Below are 15,418 nucleotides of genomic sequence, written 5' to 3' on the forward strand. Positions count from 1 at the left end.
TTTTGGTTTTTTTTTTAAAGTGTTGAATCTGCTGGAGCACAGTAACAGCTAAGCAAGAGGCACAACAGAAATTTGAAACTGTGCGTTTTGAAATGACTGAAAGCATGAAGGAAAATGAGGCATAATAAAAGTACAGTAATATTACCACAGAGCAAGAGTGTTTTAGAGCAGACTGGAAGAAAGTCAGCTTTGTTCCAGAAAAGCTTACAGGCTAAGAAGTTGAATGGACAAAAGCTTTGGAGAAACAATGATTTGGCTTGTAACTGAGCCTGTCAATTGGACCAGACCTTTTCAAAGAGAAAGCATACAACCTGATATTTTAACAGGAATAAGGTATTGACAATGTAAATTATACTGTTTTGTTCTCGAAGCACTGATGCGTTTCAAAGGCTGAAACTAAGCAGCGTTCACAGTCTCTTAACCCACATAAGCTACAAACCCAACCTGTGACAGATTTCTAAGAACAGTGACCCACTACCAAAATGGCATTTTGAACAGTTTTTCTCAAGTCCTTGGTGGCCTGGCAGCATGCTCCCTCCACCTGTTTTGCAAGATGGTGGGATTTTTATTTTTTTTTTAAGAAGCATTTTTTATGTAATCATATTTTCACTTAAATCTGCTGCAAGTTTCCTTACCAATTTTGGTTTGTTCCATCATACCTACATTCAAATATTATACTTTTTAAAGCGTGCAACTCTTTATGCATGCTTGACAAAAACACAGATTCAACACAAAAATAAGGTGCTCTCCCTCCCCTTGGGAAGACAGCCCAACTTTTGAAATTTAAGGCTGAAATGCCGCAAGTGCAACACAAGCCTCAGACTCTTTACCATGAATTTATTCATTGCTTCTAAGCTCACTTGCACCAGTTTAATGGAGGAAATGGATAAATTTCAAAACTGAAAAACACTCACCAGCAACAAAGTAGCTAAGAACCTACTCCCAACCACCACACACTGTACAACTGTCCTCCAAGGCCCAGATTCAATTCACAGTCCTGAACAGTTTTACCCTGGATGCTCAATTTTCCTTGCCAAATTAAACAAAGCCTTTTTCTCCTCTTCAAGGACGTGCAGTTCCAACCAGCCAGGTGCACATATAAAAGCTGGAGAGAACTAAGGGAAGCTGTAACGACCAGATTTATTGAGAGGCAAAGCCTTCTCTCTAATTTACCTAATGGGCTGATAACCCCCATATGCCCAGTCCTCTCAACTAAATAGGCAACAGCAGGACATTTATTCAAAGGTGTGGGCAGTAGTAAAACCACAACCTGTTTAATAACACTGTGACTTTCCATCTCTGTAGATTATTTTTCCCTCCCAATGCTCCCTTCCTACAGAGGACAACCCCATCATGAACAGTTTACAGGAACTTCTGATTTAGCCTTGGCCTGTGATGGCCACATTGCTTCTGAAGGCCTGGATGTTTTCTCTCTATTTTTATCCTGAAAGATGAGCAAATGCACAGGAGGAAAAAGAACAATAAAGGGAGGAAGCAAAAACAGCTGGAGTAAAAGGCATTCACAAGTAACAGGGTTGGCTGCAAGAAGCTCTGTCCATAGGTGCAAGTAGGTACGGAAGAATGACAACATGACATTGAGGTTGTCTGCCGACAATTGCATAAAACATCTGTTTAGAAAAAGAATTTGAGGATAGCTTAAACTCAGACACAGACTTCCCTTTCCAGTATCTTTCTTCCCAGTGAAATATCTAAACATGCACTTTGGATAGCTGGCATACATCAATCACAGACGCATAACATGGGGCATTTTAAATTGCAGCCACTGTAGCTGCCCTTTCTTCTATCAAAGTTACACTGAAAGAGCACAGCCTCCACAGGAGCTGCTGGGCTGGAGCACATGTGCCTACCTCAACTCACTGCAAAATACAATGGTTAGTTCAAACCCGGTAAAGTAGGTGGGTTTGACTTAGCAATGAGACAGATTTTGGGTGCTGATTAAAATCGACAACTACAGTAAGTGGCAGCAACCACCAGCAGAGAGAGATGTAAATTCCCTAAACAGTTTCTTAAACTATTCTGCCAATATGTGCCCAAACTCATTTGATCGTATATTTTACGCTCATTCAATATTCCAGAAAAGTATTCAACCGCTCAAAGTTTCTTAATTTGCCAACTCAAAAACATGAAGACTTTTAAAAGATAATCAAAACACTGAGCAGGTCATTAATATCTCAAGAACAACTGTCTTAGAACAACAGCAAATCTGGTCGAGAAACTCAGAAAAGTGGCATTAGATCCAAAAGAAAACCCCATCAGCCATAAGCAAGACACAAAAATTATCTCAAAAAGCCATAACGCACCCTTATCAAAACATATTGCCAAGATTCACACACTGAGGACTATCTCCCTCAAACAGCCAAGCCCCTGTTTTTTAAGTCAACATGTTAAGCACCACAGTAGTGACTGAAGTTGGTATTGTAAAACAAAGGCGCTAAAGCCAATGTAAAATATATACATTAATTATGTTATGTTAGAAAACAGCTGAAAAAGAGAAGTATAGGGATGCAGCTCTTCTGTGCTGTTTCAAAACACATTTCCAAGCACTCTGTGTCCAAAGTGAGCCCAGAGCACCTGGCCTGTATGCTGCTCCCCTTGCTGTACACCGGGGGTGGGGGTGGGAAACTATAGCACTCCAGAACAGACCATCTCCCCTCCCTGTCCCCTTACAAAAAAATCTGTGCCGATCATAAAGAGACATTATGCCTTACTAAAGACTATCAAGTTGACTTTAGACTGACTTGAGAACCGATACTGGTGTCATAAGCTCTGCTTGTTAAAATTTGCAATGTTTTTGTAATAAAGAGCTGGCAAGCCTAGGAAAATTTTAGGAACAGCATACACCTGGCAGCCTTAGCAATGGGTCTATTTATTTAATTGCAAGCAGGTGTTTGCACTTTACAGACTGTAGGGCAAATCTTCCCTTCTTCCCAACTCCTAAAAGTCAGTATTATGATTCTAAAAGCCTTATCATTAAAAAAGAAAAACATCAGGAAAAAACTTCCCCACATGAGCTACCAGACAACTTCTCCAAAAATTACAAGCCATTCTACTTACTTCTAGTTTTCGTTCTGAAGACTGGCAATGACATTAATCACTGATGTCCTCTTCAACAACCACACCGTTTATCTAAAGCTGAAAAATTACTTATTTCCCCAAAACAAAAATCACTCCAACAATAGCCTGTCAGGTGTCTTAGCACTGAAAAAATCCATGTAAATTCATGTAAATTCACATTTTCTGAAATCCCATCTTCTAGTTCACTAGCACAATGCTCTACTTTTATTACAGAAAAAAAATGAACAGTGGAACATCTTCAGGACAAAGAAGATAATGAAGCTAGTTAGTAATCCAAGCTGAAAAGACATGATTCAAGATGACAAACTGGCATCCTTCACAGAATGAGCTTGACACTTTTTTATAGCTACTGACACAGTAATGAATGCTTTACTTCGGGTGGAGTTAAATGCAATGCTCTGTAGAGTATTTTCTTAAAAGAAAGCACTTCCCTGATCCTTATACAGAAGCAACTTTATCTACAAGCAGCAAAAAAAGAAAAAAGTACTGTCTTGGTTAATTAGGCCCTAGCTGTGGCAATTATCTTGAAAGGAAGGGAAAAGCAATGTTATATTACATTATTATAAGCAGTTGTTTCTTAAGAGAAAGCTGTATCAGATGTACCCCAAAGTACCCATTTGCCTCAGCTTTCTCACATTTCCATTACTGAGCTGAATTCCAACAGAAAGGCTTTTTTTAAAAAGGTATGTACTGCTCAGTAGCCTTTACCATACAGGATCTAGCGCTGCCCTAGTAGTAATTTTTATCTGACTGCGCCCTAGCAGAGTATATTTCAAGTTAACTATCAGTGTATTCACTTAGAGCATTTATTTGGTTACTGTTATCACACCTAAATCATGCCTTATAACAGAAGTAAAGCTCATTTTTAGGTGCTAACTAAAAACTAAAACAGCTTTCTAAAATGCTAAATGTGAAGATTTATTAATTCATAGCTCTCACTGAATACAGGGTACAGGATGAATTAATCAAAGATACAGTCCTAATTAATCACTGCTGATTTAGGAAACTTTGCACACAAGTTCAACTGAGACCCCCTCACAATATTCCCCACTTCCTCTGCCTCCTCCCCCTCTAGTTAAATAAAAATGACATTATGTCTTTGGATTCTTTTGAAATCTTTGGTCAACATCCATTTCTTCTCTATAAGTTATTAGTATGTCCTATATTAACTGTTTTACTTTACTTCTTTAACATGTATTGGAGAGTCAGTAGAAAAACATTTTTGTTGCAGAAAATTCCTAAGGCTTTGAGAGCTGGCACACATCATACCTTCAGCTAAGTGGTTTCATAAGTGCAGATTATACTAAGGGAAGCTTAAAAAAAATGGACAATTAGTGCTTAAGAAAACAAAGCACCATGGCTCAAGTGATCTGAGTGGCTTTTATGCTGTGTAATTATGTGGATTACAACAGCCTTTACAGTTACATAATAATACCCATACGGATTCAGACCAAAAGCCTACCTAGACCAGTGTCTGAGAGGTCAGCTACCACCCCACACTAAAAGAACTGGCCAAGGAAAAAAAATAGGGGTTTGGCCAACTCAGACATCAGACTGGGTCTTGGGTTTGGATTAGGTTCTTCAGTTAACTTTGTTAAAGGAAAAACAGCCTATTCTACTAGGTCAGAGACGGGATTGGGAATGGCTTTATTCCCATTGCCAACAACACTTCCTCTCTGCTTAACTTTTTGATGGCAAACTTGTAAAACAATGAGTGACTAATAACACCTCAGAGGAAAAGAAAGAATTCACTAATATTTTTTTTTTCTCATGAATGCAAAAATACTCCCTGCAGTAAGCCAACATTCTTCAGTAACGTTTATCAGTAACTCTTTATATTCCAACAAACTCTACAGATAAAAGAAAATTAGTTCTTGTTTTGTATTCTGTCTGGAGAGTGCAAGGAATAACTCTTCCATAAAAAACATAAAACAAAAATAGCAATAAAAAACAGCCACCAGAAGCCTGAGCATGCTGAGCTGCCTGCAGTGACCTGCAGTGGACAGCGAGGATGCCTGTTTTCCTCCTCTGCTGCACCAAATACAATGGTCAAGACCTCACAGAGCTGAGCTCATGACCCAAAACCTCAGGGTACAGGGGAAATTATCCTGCTCTCAGCTGAAACAGACAGCAACATAATGAGGGACAGGCCTGCCCCAGTGAAAAACCCCACAATAGGGCTGTGGAGTAGCAAGTTGCTCAGGGTGGAAGCAGAGGAAGGCTGCTGCTCAGCACTTAGCACAAGTGATAAGACTATTTGAATACTGTGGTGTCCACATGGCAGTAGATGGTCCTGACTTGATGAAAGGTTTTATGATGCATTTTAACTGAGAAGCCCATGTGGGGCAGTCAAGGCTTCCCTTAGATGGGCGCTGCATATGGACCAACTCTTGAAAGCCTCCTAAGGAACTCAACTTTTCTGTTTTCCCAGCTTCTCCATCTTTTGTCTTCATCAGCCCATCACAAAGTCCCTGCAGTTGACCCAAATGGAATTCTGCTCCGATTTGAGCCTAAATCCAAGAATGGGGAGGCTCTGCTTTCAGGACCCCATAATAACTGTGAGAATGGACTCACCAGTATCCTTTGCATATCCCCCATGAGATGCCCAGGGCAAGACCCCCACACTCATGCTGACTCTTCCCACTCTGTCCTGAGGTCTCATAAGAAGTGGCAGCTCCTGCTGTACATTTATGGAAAAGTCTCGCCTCCCAAAAAACAAATCTTCAAAAACCCCAAACAAAGCTCACGTTCATGTCAATAGAACAACAGTTGGACCACCACAGGGAGAAGAATCAGAAGCAAATACATAGTATTTATCCATTGTATTCTTCACTTCTAACAACTTGTGTCTCATAGATTTTAAGAGCTCAGGACTAAACCTGTCAAGTTCCTTTCATATTTCAGAATAAGGATTCTCCTATCAGGCACCTTTAAATTTAGTTTCTCTCAACAGAAGAACAACTAACACCATCCAGAAGTTATTTATAAACTATTTTGAACATCACTTGTTTAACTGAACTGGAATCCCCTGAGAAATATTGCATTTCTATTTTTAAAGGCATATGCATATACTGCTCATATTTACTGATTGCCATCAGTAGAAAAAAAAATGGTCTTTCTGTACTCCTTTTAAATACACTTCACCACCATAACAAAAGGAAGAGCCACCTATTGTTTATTCATTCTTCCAATATTGAGCTTGAAATAGACAACTCAGTGATTCAAACCATTACACAGGAAACGAGACAGCTTTGAGTCAGTCTTGTTTATCTTTCCATCAGATTCTTGAAACAACTGAAACTTAAAATTGTAAAGATACACTTGAAATATGCTTCATACTAAAAACTCAACAATTTAAGAATGCAAAACATCCTTCTTTTTTTCTCTTTTTTTTTTAAGCACTATAGTCCTGTGCTATTTAAAAAATCAATTATTCCGAGTTTTAGGCAGAAAATATACTCCTATACAACTGAAGAGACAAAAAGAAAGGAGCCAGAGAGGATCCACATCATGTTACTGGCTGCTCCTGGGAGACACTGATGACTCCTGTGATTAGAGGGGAGTGGCAGCAAGTATCTGCTTCCCACCCCTCAAGATGTAACCCAGTGCAGGCAGCATCAAAGTCATGTACAAGGCTGCATGTCAAGCAGGAAGTGGGATCTATACAGTCATATCAGTTATTCACACCTAGAGAATCCTCACAACATTTGTTGTAAGTCACTGCTTTACAAGTAAAATAACAAAAGCACCAAGGGAGGGAAATGCAGGCAGTCTCTATTGCAGTCACCTCATTTCCCAGAAATTTAAGAACAATGGTGTGCCTACTACATTTTATATTGCATAGCCCATTCAGAAAAGCTTATTATGCTCACATATCAATTAAACACATGTAAATTTCGTAGTCCGCCTGGTTCTAGAAACAGATAAATACCTTAGCTATTAAGATAACTTTTTTTTTTGTTCAAAACACTAAAACAATTTTCAAAAAACTGTAATCAATTGTTGCCTAAGAAGCAGTCATTTAAGCCCTTGAAATGTCCTGCGTTATTATCAGACTCTCTAGATTGTGGAAAGCCAGTCTTTGTGCAGAAAATGCAGTTCTGACAGAAGTGAATAGCTAGCTCTGCGTCTAGACCACTTCTCGAGCTTGTTTTTTGGAACAAATATTAATCCCATCTGGTCTCCTGACAGTGTATTAATCAAGTGCCTCAAAGAATTCAGATGCTGATGTTTTCTTCTGAAAACACAAGGAGGACCAATACCATAGCCACTGGGGTTTTGACTCCTCCTTGTGTTTCCTCTGGTTCAATTTGTCTTTTAATGCCTGTTGAACAGTGGCACTGCCTCACCAGCAGCAGAGGAAGACAACTCAGCCTCAAACCTGTCACGCAGGGCACTAAAGAGGCAAGAGAACTGCAGAAAAATGAAATGCGTAAGGAAGGATCTAACATTTGTTTCCACTTCTCAAACAGGTATGTTGAAGCACAGATGTTTGTTAGAATAAGGTACAGCACCTAAACACAAGAAGAGAATTTTTGACTGTCATCTCAGAAAGGAAGGAATTGCTTCAGACCTCAACACCAGGCCGGATCTCCGATAGCTTCTCTAAATATTTCTAGGCTAGCCCTACCAGAGTACTTCATTAAGCACCCTCAAGCCAGGTAGCTCTACTTGGCACACTTACTCCCTTGGCTCCCACCACACACAGCTAAGTGCGCCAAGCACTGCACACCAAGCCAAAGTTATCAGCACAGGATTCTGATGTGGGTAGGAGGCTCAAATGAGTTATGGCTTTCCTCACCACTATCAGCTCCACACTTTCAAATTAAGTTCTGTACATGTAACCATACATGAGAAACTGAGGGTTTGGGGCAGTTGCCAAAATACTGTCTAGATGCTTGAGGAACAGAAGCGAAGTGGAATGATTTCCCTCTACCGTTCTTATCCAAGTTTAAGGAGACTTTTATACTTTGCACTCCAAGATCTGATGATTTATACTGACACTTAAAGTCACAGGTTTAAAACAATCCTCAAGGAACACAATTTGCAGTAACTAAATATTAACCGGCCAGAGAGTAAAAGTTACAAACAAGTGAAATATGATATGGCATTTTCTACCTTTTTTAACCCAGGCACATCAAACAGAGACAAAAATAGGGAAGAATATTTATTTGCATGAGTTATCTCTGTTTTTAAAACCCTTACCGTATCCAGGCAGCTACACTGCCCAAACCATTGGCCAAATCCCTCTCAGTTTACTTTAAAGGAAACATCCTGAAAGCCTGGTTCCCTGCCTTCAGAAGTTTTCCATGATACCAAAGATGCAGTACATTTCTTGACAACACAGTGCCAGATCACTACATTAGTGTTTTATTTGAGTAATTGGTATAGCCAATCATTCTACCAGATATTTATGGGACTACACTACACTACTATATCTTAAGTTCAGTGGAAGAAATTATTACAATACTACACTAAGAACATGCATTAACATGGTCATTCAAAGAAATAACATTATTCCCACATAAACCACGGCATAACTAACCATATATAAATATATATATACACATACATATTCAACGAGTAAAATGCAAAATTAAAAAATAGCATCACATGTTAAGAGGCCAAAGATGTAGAGATGGTAACTAGTGCCATCACTGCTGAACTGTAAGTCCAGTAATTCCTGAACGTACTTAAAATTTTGACAAAGGGGTATTTTCAGCAGCCTCTTCACAGACTTCAAATGCATATACACATCCATCGTTATGTTGAGACATGCAATTCCCAGACGCTCAGCTTGCAACGCACCGGTAAAACTTGAAACCAAGTCCTCTCAGTGGATTCAACACCGCAGCTCACTTCGGGCTCGGCACCGCCAAACACAGAAGCCAGGCCCGGCCAAGAGACCGGGCAAATTCAACAGGCGTTACGAAGTCTGGAGCTACCCGGCGCCGCTGCCGGCGCTATCCCTTATCCCCCCTCCGCGGCGAAGGGCTGGAGAGGAGCTATATGGCCACAGCGGCTGGTGGGGGACCCAAGGGAGAGGCTGGAGAAAGCCAGCGCAAAACTCACTGCAACAATAGCAAGCGCCGCCGGCTCAAAGGCGAAACCTCTCGGCGGCGGGCAAGCGGCTACAAGCGCCGGGCCCCGAGCCGCCAGCAGCCGCCCTCGCAGCCACCCGGCGTCTCTCCCCGCACCCCTCCACTCACTTTTGGTCGCGGCAATCAGGTTTTTCCCATCCTTGAGCAACTCCTTGATAAACTTATTGGTCTTCTCCAGCTCGGCCTCATGGGCTCTCACCCGCTCCCTGAACCAGGGGCTGTCCAGGTAGCAGTCGCTAAACTCCAGGGGCTGCAGCCCCATGGCTGCCGCTCTGCCAGTGCTCGCCTCCCCGCCAACCTCTCCCGGCTACGCCACAACAGCAGCGACCTCCGCGGCAGCCAAGGCGCAGCGAGCGGCCCCGCGGCGGTGGGGCGGCAGCGCGGCCACAAAGACAGAGCAGCGGCGGCTCCCCCCGCGCGGGGCTGGGCGCAGGCAAAGGCGAGGCGAGCGGAGCCGCCCTCCCCGCTGCGAGGGGCGGCGCGGCGCGGCCCGGCACAGCTCAGCTCGGCGCGGCAAGGGGGCGCTCCCGGCCCGGCAGCCCCACCGCCGCCGCCCGGGCCCGCCTCCCGGCCGCCCCGCCGCGGCGGTTACACAAGGCTGTGTGCCGGGGCACGCCTCAGCTCGCAGTTCCCTAGAACCGCCCGCTCGGCCCTTACGGGCATCCCCGGGCAGGTGCACCCCTACCAGCCGCTAGGCCCCCCAGGTAGAAGCCTCCCTTGTTCGGGGGCCGCTGCGAGGGGGCCCAGCAGGGCGGGTGCCATGGGCTGGGCGGGAGAGCCCGGACCGCAAACACAGCGGCTTGCCGCAACAAGCCGCGGGTTACCTGTCCCCATGTGGCAGGGCGGGGGGGAGCACCGAGCCTGAGCCGCCGCGGGTGCGTGGTTCACCCCGCGGAACCGGCCGCGGGCGTTAGGAAGGGGCAGGGCGGCCGGCGGGCTCCCGGTCCCGAGCGAGGGGCGGTGGCGGGGCCCGCCTGCCGGCAGAGGGTCCTGCTCGCGTGTCTGGCCGTGCAGTACCGGGTGAAGCAGAGACAGCCTCACCTTGATGTCTTAATTAATAACATAGTACAGGCAGTCCTCATCAACAAGTAACTGCAGCAAGAGCAAAACCTCGAGGGAAGACTGCTCAACGCTCAATTGCTTCAGTTAATGTTAGGAAACGAATGAAGAGAACAGAAAAAGTTTATAATTATACTTGCATTAATAATTCAGCAATTATTTCATGGTTTTAATGGTTTAACAGTAGTGCAATTCATAGTGATTCGGTGGGACTTTTTTAGATGATTGGGAGTGTATCTCTTAGTCATGAATATATGCATAGATGTCATCTTCATCTACTTCATTTTTTGAACTCCAGTCTATTTTGTTTTCTGTGTTTTGTCAAATTCAGTGTTGGTTCCTGCTCCTTTTAAGCAATGAGCTTTGCTATTAATTTGAACATATTATTGTTGGGCCCACAGTTAAGCCTAGTCTACATTGGCCACAGAAACAAAACAGAGCTGCCTTTTGTGGATATAACTTAGATGTTGAAGACTTGCATTTAAAAAAAAAAAGCTTTTTTTACTTGGAAAAGTAGCATCTAAGATTTTTAAAATGACCGAGATGAAGATAGCTGGCAGTGTTACTATCAGCCTTCCCCTGCATGACCCCAGGCACTGACCTGCCTGCACAAGTCATGTATGGCAACAGGTGTGCACTTGAGAAATCTCATTTAAAATTACCCCTGTTTGTAGAAGTGCATCAGGTAGGATTCAATTGTGAGAACATTCAGGGAACAGTAACTATATTAACTTCAAGAGTCTGCTTCAGAAACTAGACTGGGAGGGTGTGTTACCCACCTCACTGTGGTCACTGAGCTCAAGGGAGTAAGCACAGAATTCCATGATCAAAGGCAATGATAATGTCCTTGTTCCCCATGTAGATGAGGAAAATAAGAGAATGCAACTGTGTAAAGAAAGGGGCGGGGAGAGGGGGCTTGACATGGAGGCTCACAAGTAATCATAGTTCCTGGAAGTAGTCTTAAAAGTGTGGTCCCTCCAAATCAGTTGCTGCTTAAAAATGCTGGTGATATGTCTGAAATCACAGCAGGTGCTATTGAGAGTAGACCCTGAACATTCATCCTTTCAGCTGTCCCACCTGCTAGATCACATTATCTGCTGTCATACTTATCTTCTAATCTGATTTAACTGAGAAGTTACTATTCAAAACTCCATTTAAAAAACCACCTTAAATAACAAACAATCCTTATCTCTGTTTAGATTACTGAGCAGCATTTCAAGAGTAGGTGTGCCTTCCATGAATAGTTTGTTTACTTTGTCCTGTAGTTGTCTTTAGGATTAAAATTAGAATAGTATCTTTCATGCTTGTTTAAAGTTACTATAATTTCCCTATTGTAGTTCCACTCAAGTGTTATAAAGTAATTGGCTTGTGTGCCTTGTGTGGTGTTGCTTGCATTCAAATTTAAAAACAAGATGAAAAAATTTGAATGTTTAGCTTAGCCCAATGTTTTTTAGCTGGCAAAAAAAAACAGGTCTAAAAATCTAGATTTGTCCTACCATAACAGGCCCATTAGGGGAAATTGGTCCACTTACCTTAATCATGTGAAACAAAAATGTATTCCATTCTTGTTATAGCTAAAAGGAGCAGCAGCCGTAGTCCAACAGAAATGCATACATACACAAAACATTTTTCCCAGAATAAAAGGAGTTAACTGTATGTACATAATAAGGTAAGGAAGCGAATTCACTATTAAGTTGATATTCTACACTGTTTATCCAGTATTGGTATCCAGACAACATACTGGATTCCCACCACCAAAATTGTTAAACATATCTTTTCCTAAACCTGACCCACCAGTTCAAAGCATTGTCAGACCCTGAAATGGCAGAATTCAAACTGAGATGGAAAGCTGAGGAGAAATAATAACTCATTAATTTAAATGGACAATAATTACCTATCTAATAAGCAATAAAAGGAGTTGTACTTTCTTCACTAATTAAGGCTAGAAGTGGTTTTTATATTAGCAGTTTAGAAAATTCTCTTCTACCATTCCTTACTCAAGGTCATAAAAATTAACAGCCACCTTGTAGCCTCTTTTTAAAAGACTACAGCATAAACTCACTGCGTGAAGCTCTAGTAACATCCTGTCCATGTATTGTGTATTTATATTTTCTGTAGTGATTTTCCCCTCAATGTTCAGTGCAAGCCTGGTTTCAGGAAATACCCTCTTCAAGTAATTTTATACAATAGGCCTACACCAGCACAGCATTATGCTCTGTTCCATCTTACCTTCCTTATGCTCTTGTCTGATTGCTTCAGCATCCTGATTTTCATGAAAGACAGTGTTCTGATCTGTGGCTGATTGTGTCTCCAGTCTGTATGTTATAGAGAGATGGGTTAGAAATTAGTGAATTTACCTCCCAGTTTTACTCACATTTCATTACAGAGCCTTGATATCAGATCCCACCATTTGCAACATGCAGCTGTGTTGAGTTGTTGAAAATATTATTAGCAACAGCATTCTTCCAAGGTAATTGCAGCTTCTTCTCTTGTCTAAGCACTTTTATTTCTGTTAAGAGTCCCGTTATGGGCTTATAGAATGTTTAAAAAATAACCTTCTAACTCTCATCTTGCTTATGACTCAATCATTGCTGTTGGCATGCAAGATGTTAGGGGGGCCTTATGCATGTGTGAGGTACCATTAGGCTGCATCCTTCCTCTCCTCTTATCCATGAACAGTACTAACAAAAACAGACTAATCCCTGACCACCCATGATAGAGATGAAAGCTATTTATTCTACTGTCAACCAATTTGATGATTATTATGGTAATCATATATACAGCTGATAAGATGGGCACTCCCTTGTGGCATTCCTTTATAGCACAAGCTTTACCCAACAAATTATTTTAGTATGCAGCTGTATGCTTTTTCAGTGTTGCAAACATTATATTTTGTGGCCAATTTTTTTTCTAAAGTGTTCCATTAAAAAGTCGTGAGTATGAGATTAACAAATATCCTACCTAGCCTATGAACTGAACTGACTCCTACAAATACCAAGGATCTTACACTGCCAGCTTTTAGTAATCTTCTCCCACAAATAGGTCAAAATAGCACACAGTACTACCTGATTTACACTCAAAAATAGGCACTATAAAGTATTTACGCTATCCATCTGGCATTTGCTCTGACAGAAAAAAAATAGAGCTGAAAAAGTCTGGAGAATCATTGAGCTACCAAAATAATGGCTCATTACAATATTTGGTACAGTCCAGCTCTTGTTACACCTCACTGTCCATGAGTGATAAGTATTCCTCCTCCCCATCCCACTGGTGCTAATATTTTCTTTTTCCCCATACCATCATCCTCTAGCTAGGAAGCATCATTAAGAAAAATTCAGAGAACCTTTTTCCCCATCTGTAACTAATTTAAAGTTCATAGCTTTTTTTTTCAAAACTGGAGGAAGGTTTGAGTGCTTGTTGATACCATTTGATTTAATAAGATATGACATCATCCTTTACAGCTCAGTTCATATATAAAATATTTGATACTTTCTGATGCAAATATTTGCACATCCTCGTGGGCTTCATTTAGCCCAAGTGGTTTTATTAGTTCTTACGTTTGTCTAGTGTGTCTTTATCTGTTCATACTAGTGTCCTTCAGGTTGCCTGTTCTCGGGTTTTTGGCTTTGGGTGTCACTTCTCTCAAAACGTTTGTAGACTTCCCCTCTCATAATATTTTAAAGTAGTAATTAAGTTTGCTGTGGATTACAGTTTAACTGCCACTGTGTTTCATTTAGGCTCGTATTCCCCCTCCAGATGTACTATTTTCTTGTTCAAAATCTTGGCCTGACATTTTAAAGTGGTACTCATTTGTTTCTCAAAATTGAAGGCAGATACAATATTCACAGCTGTAAAAGCCTGGTAGAGCTGCATTCATGCTTCAGTGAAGGAAAGTAAAGATGAACAGCTTCCAAACATTTCATAATTAGTAAACAATGCTATGGGCTGTTCTTGTTCTTGTCGCAGAAGTAGGGCAAGACCAAATGAACTCTTGCCTTGTCTAAAAAAGATCTACACTCTGGGGCCCTGCATGTGTTTGCTCCCCAATGTAGGCAGCCTGCCAGGCTCCACACAGAAGGAAGGTAAGTGTATCATCATAGGCATGGGAGGGAGCGAGATAGGGGACTGGGGCAGTGGAGCAAAGCTCTGAATTTTGCTCCTTGTACTTTCTATACCGCAGAGCAAAGTTGTTAGTCAAAGGCCCAAGACACCTAGGATTTGTTTGACTTAAAACCAGGCAGTGTGAATGTTGTCTTCAACTGTCATTCTTGGGTCTTGCCAACAGCGAAATTAAATTTTAGGAAGACCATAACTACGGGGCAGTCATAGGCAGGGTCTGCACAGCCTGCAGTTCTTACACTACATCTGTAACTACATCAGCATTTAAGGTGGTAGTTCTTACTTCCAGAGTACATCTGAACAGCATGAGATGGCAAGGGACTGGATTTAGCATCACTGTGAATCACTTCCAGTCCTGCATTCATATGAGCTGAATTACCAGCTTTAGAAGATTAGATGTGGATGGAGAAAGAACACAGGCAATGAAAATACCTTTATTCCATGTGTATATATAAATATGGAAAAAAGGTAAATAGTTTCTAGTCAATCCACTGTATTTCACATGAGAATAAGCTAAACTAGCATTAAAAAACCAAATCTTTTATAGTTTTGTCTGTACTTTTCTCAAACCCTTTTACTTACCAATAAAATTAAAATTATGAATTTTATTTCAGTCACGTAGTGCTTCCTTCCTATCACCTTTCAAGGCATTAGCTTTTCTGTAGTACTAGTTTCTGGCATTCTTCTTCTTTTCTTGGTTGTTAAACGCGTAATCTTCATCTTCAGTCATTCCTTTACGGAAATAAAAAATGAATGTCTACACCCTGAAGTCGTAAGGGGGGGGGGCGGGGGGGATGGGGGAACTTCAGGAATCTCTCGTCACAAACGTAATAGAAATAACAATCAAGCAAAGTGGGTTTTTTTAACCTTGCTGTGCGCAATCCCGCGCTACATTTGACGGCTCTTGAAGGCGGCCGTTAAGGAGCCGCGCTGGCAGGAGCAGTCACCCGGCAGCGGCCGGGGGCTCCACCGACTCCCTCAGGGCCGCCCGCCAGCAGCGCGGGAAGGCGGCGGCGGCGGCTCGCTCGCGCCCTCTGCGCATG

The 15,418-nt window shown here is 42.0% G+C and overlaps 1 protein-coding gene and 1 long non-coding RNA gene across 2 annotated transcripts in view; both read right to left on the reverse strand.

The window, feature by feature from the left end:
• Positions 1-9,611, reverse strand: part of ARHGAP10 (Rho GTPase activating protein 10) — a 155,070-nt gene extending 145,459 nt beyond the window's left edge. The window contains exon 1 of the mRNA XM_037396443.1: positions 9,306-9,611. Coding sequence (XP_037252340.1) covers positions 9,306-9,459 — 154 coding nt within the window. The 5' untranslated portion in view covers positions 9,460-9,611. The remainder of the gene's footprint in view (positions 1-9,305) is intronic.
• A 2,880-nt stretch (positions 9,612-12,491) lies between these two features.
• Positions 12,492-15,341, reverse strand: LOC119144589. The gene is made up of 3 exons (XR_005103169.1): positions 15,243-15,341; positions 14,958-15,107; positions 12,492-12,571 (listed from the first exon to the last, which is right to left on the reverse strand). It is a non-coding gene; the product is annotated as an uncharacterized LOC119144589 (long non-coding RNA).
• Positions 15,342-15,418: the final 77 nt, after the last annotated feature.

This window comes from Falco rusticolus, chromosome 1 (assembly GCF_015220075.1).
Source record: "Falco rusticolus isolate bFalRus1 chromosome 1, bFalRus1.pri, whole genome shotgun sequence".
Taxonomy (NCBI): Eukaryota; Metazoa; Chordata; class Aves; order Falconiformes; family Falconidae; genus Falco; species Falco rusticolus.